Source organism: Mercenaria mercenaria, chromosome 16 (genome assembly GCF_021730395.1).
Source record: "Mercenaria mercenaria strain notata chromosome 16, MADL_Memer_1, whole genome shotgun sequence".
Taxonomy (NCBI): domain Eukaryota; kingdom Metazoa; phylum Mollusca; class Bivalvia; order Venerida; family Veneridae; genus Mercenaria; species Mercenaria mercenaria.
In genome coordinates, this window is record NC_069376.1 from 24,124,226 (window position 1) to 24,141,841 (window position 17,616).

A 17,616-nucleotide genomic window follows, 5' to 3' on the forward strand; every position below is an offset into this window, starting at 1 on the left:
AAATAAATATGAACTGATTGAATGAAATTATCAATAATTTTAATGTTCTATGTTTTGGTCAGATTTGGCCAAGTCTTAGGCGATTATCTCATCCGCCGGTGATTAGACGTATGAAAGGGGCGGAGCGAAAATGCGGGGTCACAACGGAAAGGCGGGAAATCCTCAATCATTGGGAACGTTTCATACCTCAGTCCTTGGGAATTAGACTTTTCCCTCCAACTCATCCCGTAAGATTTGAAAAGAACTCTCTAATGACAGCATCGATTCCGTATCATTTCGGAATAAAAATAACACTGCCCATCGTTGTACTAATGTGCAAGACGTTGCGGTTCGGACAAGTTATGTGGATAGTATATCTCATTCTTTATATATCGTATGTTACCGTAGAGGGATCGATCCAGATTTTCGTCGCTGCTTCGCGACGAAAAATCCGTAGGATCGACTCCCTTATAATAATAGTAAATTAAAAAGGTTTTGAACGAGTTTTTCTCATTAACCGCATGCTAGACCTTCAAACTTGTTATGTAGCATTTTAAAGATTTTTCTTCAAATGGGGGCGCTTGATGGATCTTCATCAAACTTAGTCTGTAGCATCACTGTAAGATCCTCTCAAATTTTTTATCACATGTAGGCACCTGGCTTCTTTCAAAAGCCGCTATAGCAAGAACTAGAAAAACCTTGAATTAAAATTTCTCATGAACAATCAAACTTAGTCTGTAGCATCACTATAGGTCTTTAGACGGTTCCGTGCGGCCTGAAACTGTCATAGATATAGCAAAGTAAGTTATACTTTATCATTGAAAGACGAAGTAGTGCAGACGGCACTTTGGAAAGTAAAACAACTGTGGTTTTTAGCTCACCTAAGCACGAAGTTCACAAGGTGAGTTATTTTGCTCACCGTGCGTCCGTCGTCGTCCGTCATCATGCCTCTCCCGTCGTCCATCGTCAACAATTTGACCGTGTACCCTCTAAAAGTCACAGTTTTGGTCCAATCTTAATAAAACTTTATCAGAAAGTTACCCTCAAATAAAGTCTCGGAGGATATCGTTACTGGGTCATCTGAGATCTACAGTTAGGTCACTACGTCAATTAATAGGAACTCTAGAGGCAATGTTTCTACCTCATCTTATAGAATGTTTGTCTTGCAAATATCCAAGATCTTGAGCTAGGTTACTATGTCAAATCGTACAAAAACCTTGTTAACACTCTAGTTGGCACATTTTCTACTATATTGTCATAAATCTTTGTCATGCCTCTCCGAAGCATAGGTCAGATTCAAAATTGGATCACAAAAAGCTCAAAAACTAGGTCACTAGATCAAATCATAGAACAATTGTTTTAACACTGTATAGAAGCCATATTTTCTACTTGATCTCCATAAAACTTTGTCAGTATGTTTGTTTATTAATTCTAGGTCGTTTTAAACTGGGTCACCTTAGGCCAAAAACTAGACCACTAGGACAGTTAATAAAAACGTTCAAAACACTCACTCTGGAGAATAAATTTTTCATTTGGTTTTCGTGAATACTTGTGAAATTGTTTTTCCCTATAAAATCTAGGTCAAGTTCAAACTGGGTTTCCCGAGATCTTAAACTAGAAATCCTTATTAGCACTAAAGAGGTCACATTTTCTACTAGATCATGGTAACTCTTTGTCAGAATGTTTGTTTATATGAATTTTTGGTCAAGTTTAAAAGTCCTGTAGTCAAAAACTAGGTCAAAAAGTCAAATCACAGAAAATCCTTGTTAACAGGCTAGAGACCACATTTTTTACACGAGAATCATTAATTCTTATTTTAAATGAAGGTCACTTTTAAAACTGATTCACATGTTGTCAAAAACTGTCACTAGGTCAATTCAAACATGTCACAGAAAAACTTAGCATTGAGGGGACCACATGTTCTACATGATCTTAATTAAATCTAGTCAGAATGTTTGCATCACAAGTTTAAAACTTGGACAACTGAGGTCAGAACTAGTCCAATAGGTTAAATCGTAGAAACACACTGTTAACACTCGAAACCAGCTATGTCAAAATGTTTGCTTTATAATTAAAGTTCACTTTTGCATGTTCAACAAGACCTTCATTCAGCCGTGACGGAATAGTTTCCTCTATCAAATCCAGGTCAAGCTCAGAACTGGGATACCTGAGGTCAAAAACTAGGTCACTAAATTAATTTTGATCTTCCCAAAAATTGTCAAAATGTTTTTCTCCTTGAAATCTGACGTCTTTAACTAAGTCACCAGGTCAAATCTTAGAAAAACCTTGCATTAATGAGACCAAATTTTATACTTGAGTGTCGGAAGTTTTGTCTCTTTGAAAAATAGGTCAAGTTTAATATTAGCATACCCGAAGTAAAAAACTAGGTCACTAGGTTAAGTCATAGAAAAACCTAGTTAACACTCTAGAGGCCACAGTTTTTACTTGATCTTCGTAAAAACTTGTCAGAGTGTTTGTCTCTTTGAAATCAAAGTCGGATTTGAAACTAGATTATCTTGGCACAATACTATGTCACTAGACCAAATTAAGCAAAAGGCCACATTTTCTGTCTCATCTTAATATTACTTACTCAAACTGTTTGTCTCTTTAAAATATAGGTTAAATTTATATGTTGGTCATGTTGGTGAAAAACTAGGCCACAGGTCAAATAATTGAAAAACCTTGTTAATGATCTTTATGATTTACGTAGAATATGATCAGAATGTTTGTCTCTTTGTTGGAAAAATGGCATCCAAAGGGTGTAGTCACTATTTCATGTATGCCTACAGTGTTTCTAAAATGCATATAGTTGATACTTAATAAATCTTGTCAGAGAACTCTGGCTCAGTTTCAAAATAATTGCACAGATATTTTCCATGTGTGACCCGTTACGAAAATTGTACAAGCAAACTGTGAAACTCAGGTTAGCGATATAAAGCCATCATGACCCACTTGTCATTCTAAAGATGTCTTTAGTCACAGAAACGTCTTTAAAGCCAGGTGTCTCTTTTTACAGGTGGTTTTAGTACAGGTTAGACTATGTTTTCGCGAGATATCAAAATTTCATGATGTGATATAGGGTAATATTTAATGTCGAATATAATGAACTTTGCTGAGATTTTGAAGTAAGCAATACGTTTTTCACACCTCTACCCGCTGCTGGAATCTCCTCAAAACATCCTAGCAATTAATGATTGAACATATATATCCGTATTTACAAAGGATGAGTATACTGAGGCCAAACATAGTTATTTGGCACGTTGATCCCTGAACGTTATAATGGTGGAGCTATGAAAAAGCTAAACAAGGGTATATATACTATACATAAAGTACAATAAAAAAGATTATGGTAGTGCATTAATTTCGCCTTTTCACAAAAAAAACCAACCTTATCACAAAATTGTCTCAAATCTTAGAAGAGATAATTTTAGAACTTACATATGATAAGCTATTTAGATGGCTGGAGGAATTATGGAAGGGAAGCCATCTGTTTGTATTAATGTTTCATTGTAATATTACAGAGAACGAGGGATGCTGGACTCGCTACCTCATAAAACTGTGGAGGAGCTCAACCGAGATGTGATCTTAGTAGAACCTAGTAGTCTGGAGAGACTTCTCACCTCATTTGGATACTTCATGCCAATCATCAGGTAAAAATAATGTAATGGATTACAAAGCCTGCATGCAAGATATCCATCCAGCTGGATAACCGTTGGTCTAGTGGTAACACGCTTGACTATAAATCCAGAGGTCCGGGTTTCGAATCCCCGTCCAGGCACTGGAAATTTCTGAGATGCTCTTGAGTGTCTCCAACCTAACTAAGAGACCTGTAATGGTTCTTCCAAGGAAAGACGGCTTCGCGTGTATCGGTGCTATACACCGGGCACGTTAAAGAACCAGACTGTCTATTCGCAAAGAGCTAGGCTAAGTTAGCCGGACAAACCTGTATCTAAAAAGGAGTTCTCTGTATCTGTTCTGCAGGCTTTATCTCACTCTGTCCCTCTGGTCAGATCGCTCTGTGTCTGTAGAGGATGAATTTCGCACCCTGTGTGGCTGCGTTTGCTATATATAAAGCGCCTTTGAGCGTGTTCATCATGAAAAGGGCGCTTTATAAATCTGGTATAATAATAATAATAATAATAATAATAATGATAACGGAAGGTCATTGGTTCAACCCAGATGCCCATTGATACCGAAATAATTTTTCCACAGTTATGAGCTAGAAGGTCGCTATGGGACCTATATTCGTCAAAAAATGATTTTTTTAGTGCACGGTGACAGTTAACACTGAAGAATAAATAGTTAATAAATGAAGAAGTTACATCGGATAATTTCAAAAAGGTTATTTGAAATATGTTATCCGTGTCATAGGGCGGGAAACATTCAGTGCATCAATCGGTACAGTGTTGCGCTTTGTTTTGTGAACCGTGAATTTGTCATTCTATAGGTTTGTTTGAAGTGTGCATAACATAAAACATGAAGTTCACATAAAACAGTAATGATTGATCAAAAAGTTATTTCTGTTTTATGAACTTTTCAACAGTTTCATGTTACAAAGAAGCGAAATTATTGCCGCTCTGCATGGGCTATTACAAAGATTTGTTACTTATCAAGTACTTTTTGTTGGGGTTAACTTCGCACATATGTACAATTATGGGTCATATGGCGACTTTCCAGCTTTAATGGACTTTCCAGATTTAATGGCGGAGGAAGACCCCAGGTGTCCCTGCGTGCATTATTTCATCACGAGCGGACACCTGGGTAGAACCACCGACCTTCCATAAGCCAGCTGGATGACTACCTTACATGAAGAATTCAACGCCCCGAGTGAGGCTCGAACCCACATCGGTGAGGGGGACGTGTTTGAAGTCAGCGACCTTAACCACTCGACCACGGAGGCAAGTATTTTAAACTAAAGTTGCAACAGCGCTGTTGCTCTTAAAGCACACGGCAAGAAGGTTGTTAAAATCAAGTTTTTAGCTCACCAGAGCACAAAGTGCTCAAGGTGAGCTATTGTGATCGGTCATTGTCCGGCGTCCGTCGGCGTCCGTCGTCCGTCGTGCGTCAACATTTGCCTTGTGAACACTCTAGAGGCCACATTTTTGGCCCAATCTTTATGAAACTTGGTCAGAATGTTAGTCTTGATGATCTCTAGGTCAAGTTTTTGAAACTGTGTCATGTTGGGTCAAAAACTAGGTCAGTAGGCCAGATCAAAGGAAAAGCTTCTGAACACTCTGGAGGCCACATTTGTGATCCAATCTTTATGAATCTTGTTCAGAATGTTAGTCTTGATTATCTATAGGTCAAGTTCGAAACTGGGTCATGTGGGGTCAAAAACTAGGTCAGTAGGCCAGATCAAAGGAAAAGCTTGTGAACACCCCAGAGGCCACATTTGTGACCCAATCTTTATGAAACATGGTCAGAATGTTTGTCTTGATGATCTCTAGGTTAAGTTCGAAACTGCGTCATGTGGGGTCAAAAACTAGGCCAGTAGGCCAGATCAAAGGAAAAGCTTCTGAACACTCTAGAGGCCGCATTTGTGACCCAATCTTTATGAAACTTGGTCAGAATGTTTGTCTTGATGATCTCAATGTCAAGTTCGAAACTGGGTCATGTGGGGTCAAAAACACGGTCAGTAGGCCAGATCAAAGGAAAAGCTTGTGAACACCCCAGAGGCCACATTTGTGACCCAATCTTTATGAAACTTGGTCAGAATGTTTGTCTTGATGATCTCTAGGTTAAGTTCGAAACTGGGTCATGTGGGATCAAAAACTAGGCCAGTAGGCCAGATCAAAGGAAAAGCTTCTGAACACTCTAGAGGCCGCATTTGTGACCCAATCTTTATGAAACTTAGTCAGAATGTTTGTCTTGATGATCTCAAGGTCAGGTTCGAAACTGGGTCATGTGGGGTCAAAAACTAGGTCAGTAGGCCAGATTAAAGGAAAAGCTTGTTAACACTCTGAAGGTCACATTTGTGAATCAATCCTTATGAAACTTGGTCAGAATGTTTGTCTTGATGATCTCTAGGTCTTGTTCGAAACTGGGTCATATGGGGTCAAAAACTAGGTCAGTAGGCTAGATCAAAGGAAAAGCTTGTGAACACTCTAGAGGCCACATTTTTGACCCAATCTTTATGAAACTTGGTCAGAATGTTTGTCTTGATGACCTCTAGGTCAATTTTGAAACTGGGTCATGTTGGGTCAAAAACTAGGTCAGTAGGCCAGATCAAAGGAAAATCTTGTCAACACTCTTAGATACCACATTTCAAGTTTGAAACTCATTAGAATAAGTCAGAATGTTTTTCTTGATTATCTATAGGTCAAGTTTGAATCTGGGTCATGTGGGGTCAAAAGCTAGGTCAATAGGCCAGATCAAAGGAAAAGCTTGTGAACACTCTGGAGGCCACAGTTGTGACTCAATCTTTATGAAACTTGGTCAGAATGTTTGTCTTGATGATCTCTAGGTCCAGTTTTGATCTGGGTCATTTGGGGTCAAAAACTAGGTCACATGGTCAAATCAAAGGAAAAGTTTGTGAACACTCTAAAGGCAACAGTTGTGACTCAATCTATATGAAACTTGGTCAGAATGTTTGTCTTGATGATCTTTAGGTTGAATTCAAAACTGGGTCATTTGGGGTCAAAAACTAGGTCAGTAGGCCAGATAAACTCTGGTGAGCGATATAGGGCCATCATGGCCCTCTTGTTTTACATTAGCCAGAATAAGAAATGCTTATTCGAGATTTGTTCATTTTGTTTATATGATAGTTCCCTACATTATGTATACGAGGTGTAGGATCCCGTTTTTGCGACAGTTCCTTTTTTCTGTAGATAGTTCTGTTTGTGCGATAGTTCCAAATATGAGTTGTACCTCTGTTTATGTAAGTTTCTATTTATGCGACAGTTTTCTAGCTACATGAGATTTACTTTCACCCATGAATATGTATTTGGCTTTGTACTGGACGGATTACAAAAACAGTATTTTATCAAAAATAATTTACGTTTTTCTTTTCAAGTGGTTTCAAACGTGCAGTACAAAGGATTGCGTACGAGCTGTGTGAAGATTGTGCAAAACACCATATAAAGTACATGGAGGTCCGATATTCCCCTCATCTCTTCTCAAATTCCTTAAGTGATCCAGAATTCGCGCAGACGCCGGGTACGTTCACACCACATGACGTTGTTGAGACTGTTAACGAGGCTCTAGCACGAGGAATGAAAGACTTTGACATTAAAGTGAATACAATACTTTGCTGCATGACCAACAGACCAGGTGAGTGTCTAGCGGTTAAGTTGTCGATCGATCGGCCGAGAGTTTGTTACATAGGCTCTTTCCGTAATGTATACGGTTTATGACAACTTAATTATCTTATTAGATCAATGACAAGTGTAATAATTCTTTTAAGTTGACTCTGTGGTGATTCCAGTAAGTTTCAAGTGTTCTGCGAGCTAAAGTAATTAAGAATAAAGTTAAAAAATAGACATGACGGACCCTGCTTTCAGACAAACCGAGGGAAACCTCGATTTGTAAAGAACAGCAGTGGCGTATCGCTTTCAAACAAACAGATGGGAGCCTCGCATTCAAAATAAGATTCAGAGCTTTCTGCAGTGTTCACTCTCGAAAAATTAAGTAGAGTAAAGCGGAATTTCACCATTCAAATTGACATGAATTTCGCTTTCAAAAAGGAGAGCAGAACCTCGCTTTCAAACAAAGAAATAAACAAGGGTTTCTCGCTTTCAGACGAACCGCACATTCAGAGGTAAACCGTGCTTTCAAAACAAACATTGGCTGTAAAATTACATTCCAGTAATATTTTTGAAGCCGTGCATTGGAGATGTGAATCAACTATTATCCTTTCATATTCAAAAATAAACTGTGAAAAAAAATAACAAAAAGAAAAGAAAGAGAGTTGTTTGAAAAGTATAGACTTGTAAAGGAGACCACTAATCAAAGAGTTACAGGTTGGTTTCATCGCTTTCCAGGACAGACAATTGTTATTCATGACATATTGATCTCCAGTAAACTGCGACGTATATCATTCCTCATCTTCGCTAGTTTAATGTTCAATACTCGTGCAGTTATTTATACAAACCAAATAGCAAAATGTTTGATATGTAACTAAAGCCATTTAAAACTAAGAATATATCATTGTTAAAGTTATGTAGATGACTCCTATGTTTTTGGGGGGGGGGGGGGGGGTTCACTCGATCCAAGGTCACAGGAGCCTGAACATGGAAAACCCGTTTCCGATCTTAACTTGAGAACCACTTGACCCAGAATGTTAAAACTTCATAGGATGATTGGACAGTAAATGGCCCCTATTGATTTTGGGGTCACTCGATCAAAGGTCAAGGTCATAGAACAAGGAAAACCGTTTCAGAGGGATCAGAACATGGAAAACCTTTTTAAGTCCATAACTTTATAACCACTAGACCCAGAACGTTGAAACTTCGCTGTTCTTGGGCCCATTCTTTCAGAGGTCAAGGTCACAGGGGCCAGAACATCGAACCCAGTCAATAACTGGAGAACCATTTGACCGAGAATCTTCAAACTTCATAGGGTGATAGGGCTGAGTAGATAACCCCTATCGTTTTGGGGGTCATTCAATCAAAGGTCAAGGTCACAGGGGCCTCAACATGGAAAGCGTTACCGATCAATAACTTGAGAACCACTTGACCAAGAGTGTTGAAACATCATAGGATGATTTGACATGTACAGTAGATAATCCCTTTTGATTTAGTGGTCACTCGAACAGGTCAAGGTCACAGGGGCCAGAAAACGGAAAACCCTTTCCGATTTATAACTTGAGAACCACTTGACCCAGAACTTTGAATCTTCACAGGATAATTTGATATGCCTAGTAAGTGACCCCTATTGATCTTCGTGCCATTCTTTCACAGGTTAAGGTCACAGGGGCCAGAAGATGTTTCCAATCCATAACTTGAGAAACACTTTACCCAGAACGGTAAAACTTCATGGGATGATTGGACATGCCAAGTAGATGACCCCTATTGCATTTCAGTCACTAAGCCAACCATCAGTGTTTTTTTGACTTTCGTTTCTGTCCCCTGTTGACTTCTTGCCTATTACTACTATGCTCTGTGGGAGACATGTGCTTTTCTGCAAAAGCATCTTCTAGTTTTATAATCATTTCTGTTAGAAACTGACTTTTGACACCTATGAAATAGCATGAAAATGAAATAAATACAGTTTTTCAACAGACCAAGAGCACTGTTGCTGTTAAGTCAGTAAATTTTCAATGAAGATCATTTTGAACAATAAGTGATGCTGCCCAAATTGATGTGATGGTCCATTTTAGAAATTTAGCAGGGTAAAAGTTAACAAATACCTGTTAGTACATGACATTTAATAGTGAAGGCAGCTCTTAAGCCAAGATAGAAGATACATTTTGATGAGCACTGATAAAATATTTTAGTGAACGATATGCAAGGGATATTTTTAAACATGTATACCAAACTTTTCATTTAGATTGGTCGAAAGAGGTTGTGAATCTATGTAAATGGTATAAGTGTAAAGGTGTTGTGGGCATTGACCTGGCTGGTCAGGAGTTCGAGCCAGGCAAGCATTACGATGACTGCGAACACAAGCAAGCATTTCGGGTAAATACAAATAATTGGTTTATAAGAATCAAAGTTTCAGAGTCCTTAGTTCAACACATATATACCAAATATGTCATATACTCCGAAAGTTAATTTTGGTTAAAATAATTTGAGCCGTGCCATGAGAAAACCAACATAGTGGCTTTGCGACCAGCATGGATCCAGACCAGCCTGCGCATCCGCGCAGTCTGGTCAGGATCCATGCTGTTCGCTTTCAAAGCCTATTGCTATTAGAGAAACTGTTAGCGAACAGCATGGATCCTGACCAGACTGCGCGGATGCGCAGGCTGGTCTGGATCCATGCTGGTCGCAAAGCCACTATGTTGGTTTTATCATGGCACGGCTCATATAGATATATGTGATTTAGCAATTTTCACTTGTTTTAATTCTATGTTTCTGTCTATTGTTTGGCAACTATGTGGAAATGACTAGATTGTATATATTTATTAAATAAAAAGTAGTAATGATTCAATGGTTTGTACTGTGGTGACAACATATTTTTTTGTCAAAATAATTCTGCTAAACATAAATATTTATTATTGTGTTAAAAACATATGTTACCTCATGTTGTCTAAGCGCATTAAAAATGTCCCATTTGTTGCAGGAGGCCGCAAAATGGGGAATACGGCGAACAGTACATGCTGGGGAAATAGGCACATCAGAGGCAGTAAAAGAGGTTAGTTTAATATAAGTTTTATATATTATAGTTTTATATTACTCAGCACACTATGAAGATTTGTCTTTGCTATGAAACTGAACATAATTCCTGGTCAACTTTGACCTGTCTGATTCTTTATAGGGATTCTAATTGATTTCCTCAAAAGCATTTGAAATATTGATATCATATATAATTCTTAAGAACTATATTGGGTTTAATATCAGCTTAAGTTTTAAATATTTTTATGCTACAAGGCATTTATTTCAATGTTTGAAATGATCATCAAAAACATTTTAATGGAGTATTATAACCATTTTTAGACCCCATTTTTGAAGTGATTCTGCCTTTGCGACCGGTGCAGACCAAGATCAGCGGGCTGCATGTCTGTGCAGGCATGCAGGTTGAGCGTGGTCTGCACTGGTCGCTATTCAGTCAGTAAATTTTCAGTGAACACCTCTTTGAATAGTAAGTGGTACTGCCCATATTGAAAGATGAACCATTTTAGAAATTTAGCAGGGTAAAGGTTAAGACAGGTGGCTGTATAACAGTGGTAACTGCTAATAAAAGTTAAACTGTATATCAATAAATTGTGTATAGAATTTTGAATGCTTCACATTAAAATTGTGCGTTTGGTATCACTTGCAGGCATTGGACCACATGCAAGCAGAGAGGATAGGTCATGGGTACCATGCTATAGATGATCCTGAATTGTACCAGCGTATAGTTAAAGAGCAAGTTCATCTAGAAACATGTCCTATATCCAGCATTATGACAAAAGCCTGTGATAAAGACGAACAAAAACATCCCCTTAAACAGTATGTTGAACTTTTGTTAGATCTTTTTATATACAGTGGAACTCTGTTAAAACGAACATCCTGCCCACCTGAAATGCTGACATCCCCGTAGGGGGAATTCTCCTGAAAAGCAGAAATTTTAAGCTCATAACCAAACCTGCATGAAAAGCGGACTCCCCTGAAAAGTTGAAATACCTGTTAATTGTATCCCACAGAAAAGCAGAAACCCCTCTAAACCAAGTCTCATGGAAGGTGGAAACCTTTCTCAATTGAACCTCTCAGAAAAATAAGAACCCTTTCCTATGCTTCCAAACCTGTCTACTTAGAGAGGTAACCATTTAAACAGCTTTTAAAATGAAGTCATTATAGATTTTGGGATGGATTTATAGAGCAGATTGCTTAATAGGGCCTGTCTTCAGTTGCATATAATTGTTCAAAAGATATCCTGTGAATTCATTTGTCATTAATTGTAACTAAATGACAAGAATCAATCATTCAATGACTGTTAGGCAGTTTCATATCAAACTCTTGACAATGTCTGTAAAATATGAGATGTTAGTCCCACAGTTTGATAAGCAAACAACATCTTTACCAATAATCTACCTAACCATTACATGTTATGCCTTACTGTGCCATACGATGGACTCAAAAAGTTGCCCCCCATTAAAAATGAATAACATTTGTAAAGAAATAGAAATAAAGAATTGCTCAACCTAGTTATGTGAAATTTCAGCACTGGGACATTAATGCAGATGCATCAAAACGAAGATATGTAGATCTAAAAGTTGTTTGAAAATGGTGAGTTTTTAAAGGCGCTGAACTGTCCAAAAGTGTGGCCCCTTTATGCAGCCCTTTTCTGGAATTCAATGTATATATCAATAAACTGACAGTTGTTGTATAGAGTTATATACATGGTTTAAATGACTGGTTCAATTTCATGTGAAACAACCTTTTCTTTCTATGATTTGGTGTTGTTTGAAGTTATTTTCTCAAAATGTAAGGCTAAGTCTTAAAGTTGCAATACCAGAATTACATCTCATTTGATAATCTAACATTATTTCTTGTTAACAGGTTTGTGAAAGATGGTGTAAACTATTCCATTAACACAGATGACCCTGTAGTTCTAGGCAATACATTGACTGATGATTATAAATTTGCTCAAGACATGGGACTTTCTGATGAAGACATTATACGAGGGGTAAGTATTTACACAATGCAACATTCTACATTTGTTTCATCTGTCTTGTAGCGAAATAAATGTAAAAATCTGTATGTTCATTTTATGTTTGCCTTAAAGTTTGTCTTGAAGTTATTAGAACTTGTGCATCTAGCAAAGAAAATCAGACTGAAGAAAAAAAAACATGATTTATACAAAATACTTACAAGGTACATTTGTTGACGAAGTTGAAAATACCTATTCAAATGCAGGAAAAAAGAACTAGTTTTATCCACTTAATCTGTAACAGGGTTTTTTGTGAATTTCTGTTTTATTTAAGTTTAACATCATTCTGAAGGTAACCGGGAGTGGTACATGGCAGTGTTGCTTTTAACACTAATCAAGATATCCTGTAATAACACTCCATCAGAAATAAAGCCAAAATTAAAATTTTGTAAAATGAAATTTCCTGGTATTCAAAATGCTTTAATTTCTTATTGGAAAATACCCATATCATCTTTTGATAATTAACTGAAAATTAATCCCAGGCAGATCTTTATGTAAGTGGCAATGTCCTGTATTTAAAAAGAAATCAAAGAAAAAATTGGTACAGAAAAGGTGGTTCAAACAGATACTTAAGTTAAGAAACCAGTTTGATATGTTTCATTTAAATGCCTTGTCAGAGTTTTGCCTGCTACTCAAATTAATGTTTTTTTGTTGGTTTGGTGTTTATTGCCATTTTTCAACAGTATTTCAGTTCTGTAATCGTGGGTATTTAACCTTACCAGTATTCCTGGATTCTGTACCAGTACAAACCTGTTCTCCGCAAGTAACTGTTAACTTCCCCGCATGAATCAGAGGTGGAGGACGTATGATTTCAGACACACAGTCTTTTATCAAAACGTCATGGAGAACACAGGCCCCGCCTGGTGATCGAACTCACGACCCCGCGATCAGTGATCTTCACCCTCCCTATTGAGCTAAGCGGGCATGTCACTTAATCAGTTTAATTTTATTACTTGTCATGGCTTTACTTTGTCAAAATTTTACCACTTATTTATACTTACTTGAATCGAGTGACAAGTTGACCAGTTTAATTTGAGGACTTGTCACAGTTTTACTTCTTGAATTAAGAAACAAGATTAACCATGCAGTTTATATCCGAGTACTTGTCAACTTGAATTCAGAAACAAGTTAACCTGTTCAGTATGAGTTCTTGGCAAAATTTTACCACTTACTTGTATTAACAAATAAGTTAACCCGAGTTTAATTTGAGTACTTGTCAAAATTTTACCACTTACTTGAATTAAGAAAAGAGTTTACAGGTTTAATTTGACTACTTGTCACAATTTAACATCTTACTTGAATTAGGAAATGAGTTTACAAGATTAATTTGAGTACTTGTCACAGTTTTACATCTTACTTGAATTAAGAATTTGAGTACTTGTCAAAATTTTACATCGTACTTGAATTAAGAAATGAGTTAACCAGTTTGATTTGAGTACTTTTCAAAATTTTACCACTTACCTGACTTAAGAAAAGAGTTTACAGGTTTAATTTGAGTACTTGTCACAGTTTTACATCTTACTTGAATTAAGAAATGAGTTAAACAGTTTAGTTTGAGTACTTTTCAAAATTTTACCACTTACTTGAATTAAGAAAAGAGTTTACATGTTTAATTTGAGTACTTGTCACAATTTTACATCTTACTTGAATTAAGAAATGAGTTAACCAGTTTAATTCGAGTACTTGTCAAAATTTTACCTGTGACTTACTTGAATTAAGAAAAGAGTTTACAGGTTTGCATACTTGTCAAAATTTTACATCTTACTTGAATTAAGAAAAGAGTTTACAGGGTTTAGTTTGAGTATTTTCATATATATTATTATCACATTTCAGTTTTTCCTCTGTAAGAATAAACAGATTTTCGACATCATATAAATCTTCTGCCATGTGGATTATACTCAGTGTTATATTATTTTTCAGATATTTAATGCAGTAAGGTCCAGTTTTGCTTCCGATACAGACAAGAAACTGATGGAGGAAGAGCTTGTTAAAGTTTACGGACAATATTAGTTGATGATAAAGTTTTATTATTGTTACTGTGTTAAAATTCCATGTTATTTTTACTCATGTATACCTAAGTTAATGTGCAACTGTTTTTAAAAGGATGACAGCCTATAAAGTGTCTATGTTAAGGACTTAATCATGTCACTTTTACATAAACTGTGCAGAATGGGCTAAAACCTTAAAATGCTAAAGTTAACTTGCACTTTAAATGGGTGCATAAAGTAAAAACACTGTTTTTGACAATTGTTATTTTAAAATATCTTAAAGCACATAAAGTATTTTTTTATGTCATTTCTTTGTCCAACATTTTTCATTATCATGAAAGGCAAAGTCGGAGAAAACATTTTACCAGATTGCCTAAAATGTTGCTGATGTGGATGTTTCACTTTGTATATATTTAATTATGATCTGATCTTTGTCTTAACATTTTGCTTTTTAAAGGCTTAGTTACCTTAAAGCTTTGTAACCTTGAGTTTGTTTGATGATGCTTCAAGTCTATGACCCCACTTACACTGTATATGTATGCCAGTGAAAACTTGAAAACTATATAGGCTAGCTAGGCTATAGATTGTCAACAGATTCAAATTGATTTTCATTATATATATATTTAATATCGTGAGTTACTAATATACATGCATATTGAGATGGTGAGTAATCAAGTTACACAGTTTATTTCTAGAATATTTTATTAACAACCAAACTCTAAAAATGCTTCATTATGTCATAATTAGAAAAAAAGCTACAGTATGTCATAATTAGAAATTGCTCCAGTATGTCATAATTAGAAAATGCTGCAGTATGTCATAATAAGAAAATGCTCAAGTATGTCTTGATTAGAAAAGGCTCCAGTATGTCAAAATTAGAAAAAAAATCTGCAGTATATAATTAGAAAAAGCTCTAGTCTATCATAATAATAGACATCAGTATGTCATGATTAGAAAATGCTTTAGTATGTCATAATTAGAAAAAGCTTCAGTATGTCATAATTATGCTATTACATCATTATACCAATTCCAGTTCCTATTTGCTCAACTATATGCATTTTTAGCTTGTCTGATTTTTGAAAAAAAGTTTACAAGGTCTTGCAATCACCTGGTTGTTGGCGTCTGGGTTGGCACGGGTTAAAATTTTTGTTTGGGTCCACTTAGGTTAAAAACTATAAGAGGTACAGCTTTGAAACTTTGCGCAATCGTTTATCTACATTTGATGAGTAAGTGAGCCTCTTGCATGTATTTTGTAAGAATTATGACCCTTTCTTTACTTAAAATATTTTTATATTTCTTTATTAAAATGTTTATATCAACTTTACATAAGTACTGTCAGAGCAATTGCTTAAAAACTTTAACAGACTTGTTCATCATTACAAGGTGAGTATGTTGGCCAAGACCAACAACTCTCAGTTGCATTTTATAAGAATAAGAATTATGGCCCTTTTTGTACTTAGAAAATTAGAATTCTTTCAGTCAATTTTTTGTTTAGGTCCACTTTACTTGAAAAAGTAAGAGCAATAGCTTACTTGTCATTAGATAAGTATGTTGGCCAAGAACGGTAACTAAGGGATGCATTTTGTCATGGCCCTTTGTGTACTAATTAAATTGGAATTACTTGGTCAATATTTTTGTATAGGTCAACTTTTCATGATTATTCTAAGATCTCTAGCTTTGAAACTTTGTACACTTGTTTATTGTCATTACATTAGCAAGTAGGATAACTAGCTTAACTCTGATATGCAGTTTGACAGAATTATGTTCCTTTTTGAACTTTTTAACCGTAAAGTGCTCGAGAAATTACAGTAAATTCCAATCAAACAGCATTACTTGGTTGTAGTTTTCATCTGACACGTTCCATTAGAAACAGCCTGTATAAAGCAGCCACTTGTATAAAACAGCGAGTCAGCAAACGTCCACATTTGTTTTTTATTCCAATACCAACTCGTATAAAGCAGCCATCTGCCGTAAGCAGCCAGACTGTGTCACTCCCTTGGCTGTCTGCTTAGTTCAGGTTAAACTGTATCATTCTCGAATTCTTTGTCACTGAATCAGTCTCTAGCAATCACCTGAGGAAAACAAAATGTATGCCTGACAGATTTAAGTAATGGTATGTGTCAGGCCCATCTGTTCGTGATCCGCGTTGGCACTTTTACCCATTTTGTTTATGCATAATAGATAATGTACTTCGAGTTAAATTTTTTTATAACTTTGCAATTGTTTAAAGAACAAAAGTCCAAATTATGAAATATAAGAAATATTCAACAGAGTTGAATATATTTGTTATACTTGTGACGGTGTGCAATACACAAAACAACACATGTATAAAAATGTGTGTATATAAATTTGATAACAAACACAACTGTCCAAAAGATTTCAAATAATTTTGCTCAAGACCAATGCACAAACATAAAAAGAATGGTAGGAGAAGTTTATAGGTAACATTGCCAAAAATCTATTTAAACATGCCCTTCAACTAACTTTACTAAACCTTTACCCTGCTAAATTTCTAAAATGGACTGGTCCATTTTTCAATCTGGGCAGAACCACCTATTATTAGAAGGAGAGTTCACTGAAAATTTACTGACTGAAAAGCAAACAGTGCAGAACGAGTTCCATGCAGACTCATCTTGGTCTGCACTGGTCGCAAAGGCAGAATCACTTGCCGCCAGCAGGCAAAACTAGTAGTGTCATTGTGACCAATAACACAAACAAAAACATGTGCAGATTTCATTTTCTGATTCCTTGTGATGCAGTTCTATGTAATATTGCTTTATGTGAAGCATTTGTTCCTTTAACCTTTTTATTTTTTAAATAAAAGATTTATAAATTACTGTTGTTTTTTACTGTTGTATAAATTATTTTCTTTTACCAGATGTCAAAGTATTATTTTTTTATTACCTCTGAAACTAAATATCAGCAATATTAATATCTTTCACTAAGTACAAGCTGACAAGGACACGCATATTATATCTCCATCATATTCTGAGTGGGTATGCAACCACATAGTGATATGAATTGGTATTTCTGATCTTTGACCTAATAATTTGAAAGACATTTTAACACTTTTAAGGGTTTTTTCCATATAAACAAAGAAGGATTTTATTATGTATTGTCTTATTGATTAAAGCAAAATGACCTACTTTTAGCACCAAGGGAAGTTATGCATCCATTTACACCTAAAAAAAGATTCCAGATTAGTATCCCTTCCAGGTGTTATTCTCCGCGCACACAGGCGTGGTGGCACAGAGTATTTGTGATGGCTTTTTATGAGTGCAGTGTGCAGTGTATGTCGTAATTGAAGATTTTTCCTTCCGGTTTCCAAAATTTCAAATTTTTATTTTTAATCTCTGAT

At 36.0% G+C, this 17,616-nt stretch overlaps 1 protein-coding gene across 2 annotated transcripts; it reads left to right on the forward strand.

The window, feature by feature from the left end:
• Positions 1-742: 742 nt before the first annotated feature.
• On the forward strand, positions 743-17,095 carry LOC123543270 (adenosine deaminase-like). Of its 2 annotated transcripts, XM_053526396.1 has the most exons (9): positions 743-779; positions 3,501-3,629; positions 6,992-7,248; positions 9,466-9,596; positions 10,201-10,272; positions 10,900-11,069; positions 12,120-12,246; positions 14,191-14,307; positions 14,354-17,095. In XM_053526396.1, the coding sequence occupies exons 2-8, from the start codon at positions 3,511-3,513 to the stop codon at positions 14,278-14,280; spliced, it is 966 nt and encodes a 321-aa protein (XP_053382371.1). In that variant the 5' UTR covers positions 743-779; positions 3,501-3,510; the 3' UTR covers positions 14,281-14,307; positions 14,354-17,095. The 2 variants fall into 2 exon arrangements, with proteins under 2 accessions (XP_053382371.1, XP_053382370.1); XM_053526395.1 differs by having other exon boundaries at positions 14,191-17,095.
• The last annotated feature ends 521 nt before the right edge of the window (positions 17,096-17,616 follow it).

Excerpts from the sequence above, each read along its gene's own strand:
- LOC123543270 (XM_053526395.1), top strand. The coding sequence starts at position 3,511 with ATGCTGGACTCGCTACCTCATAAAACTGTGGAGGAGCTCAACCGAGAT. Across the intron at positions 9,597-10,200 it reads AACACAAGCAAGCATTTCGG|GAGGCCGCAAAATGGGGAAT; the intron begins GTAAATACAAAT and ends CATTTGTTGCAG. Across the intron at positions 11,070-12,119 it reads CAAAAACATCCCCTTAAACA|GTTTGTGAAAGATGGTGTAA; the intron begins GTATGTTGAACT and ends TCTTGTTAACAG.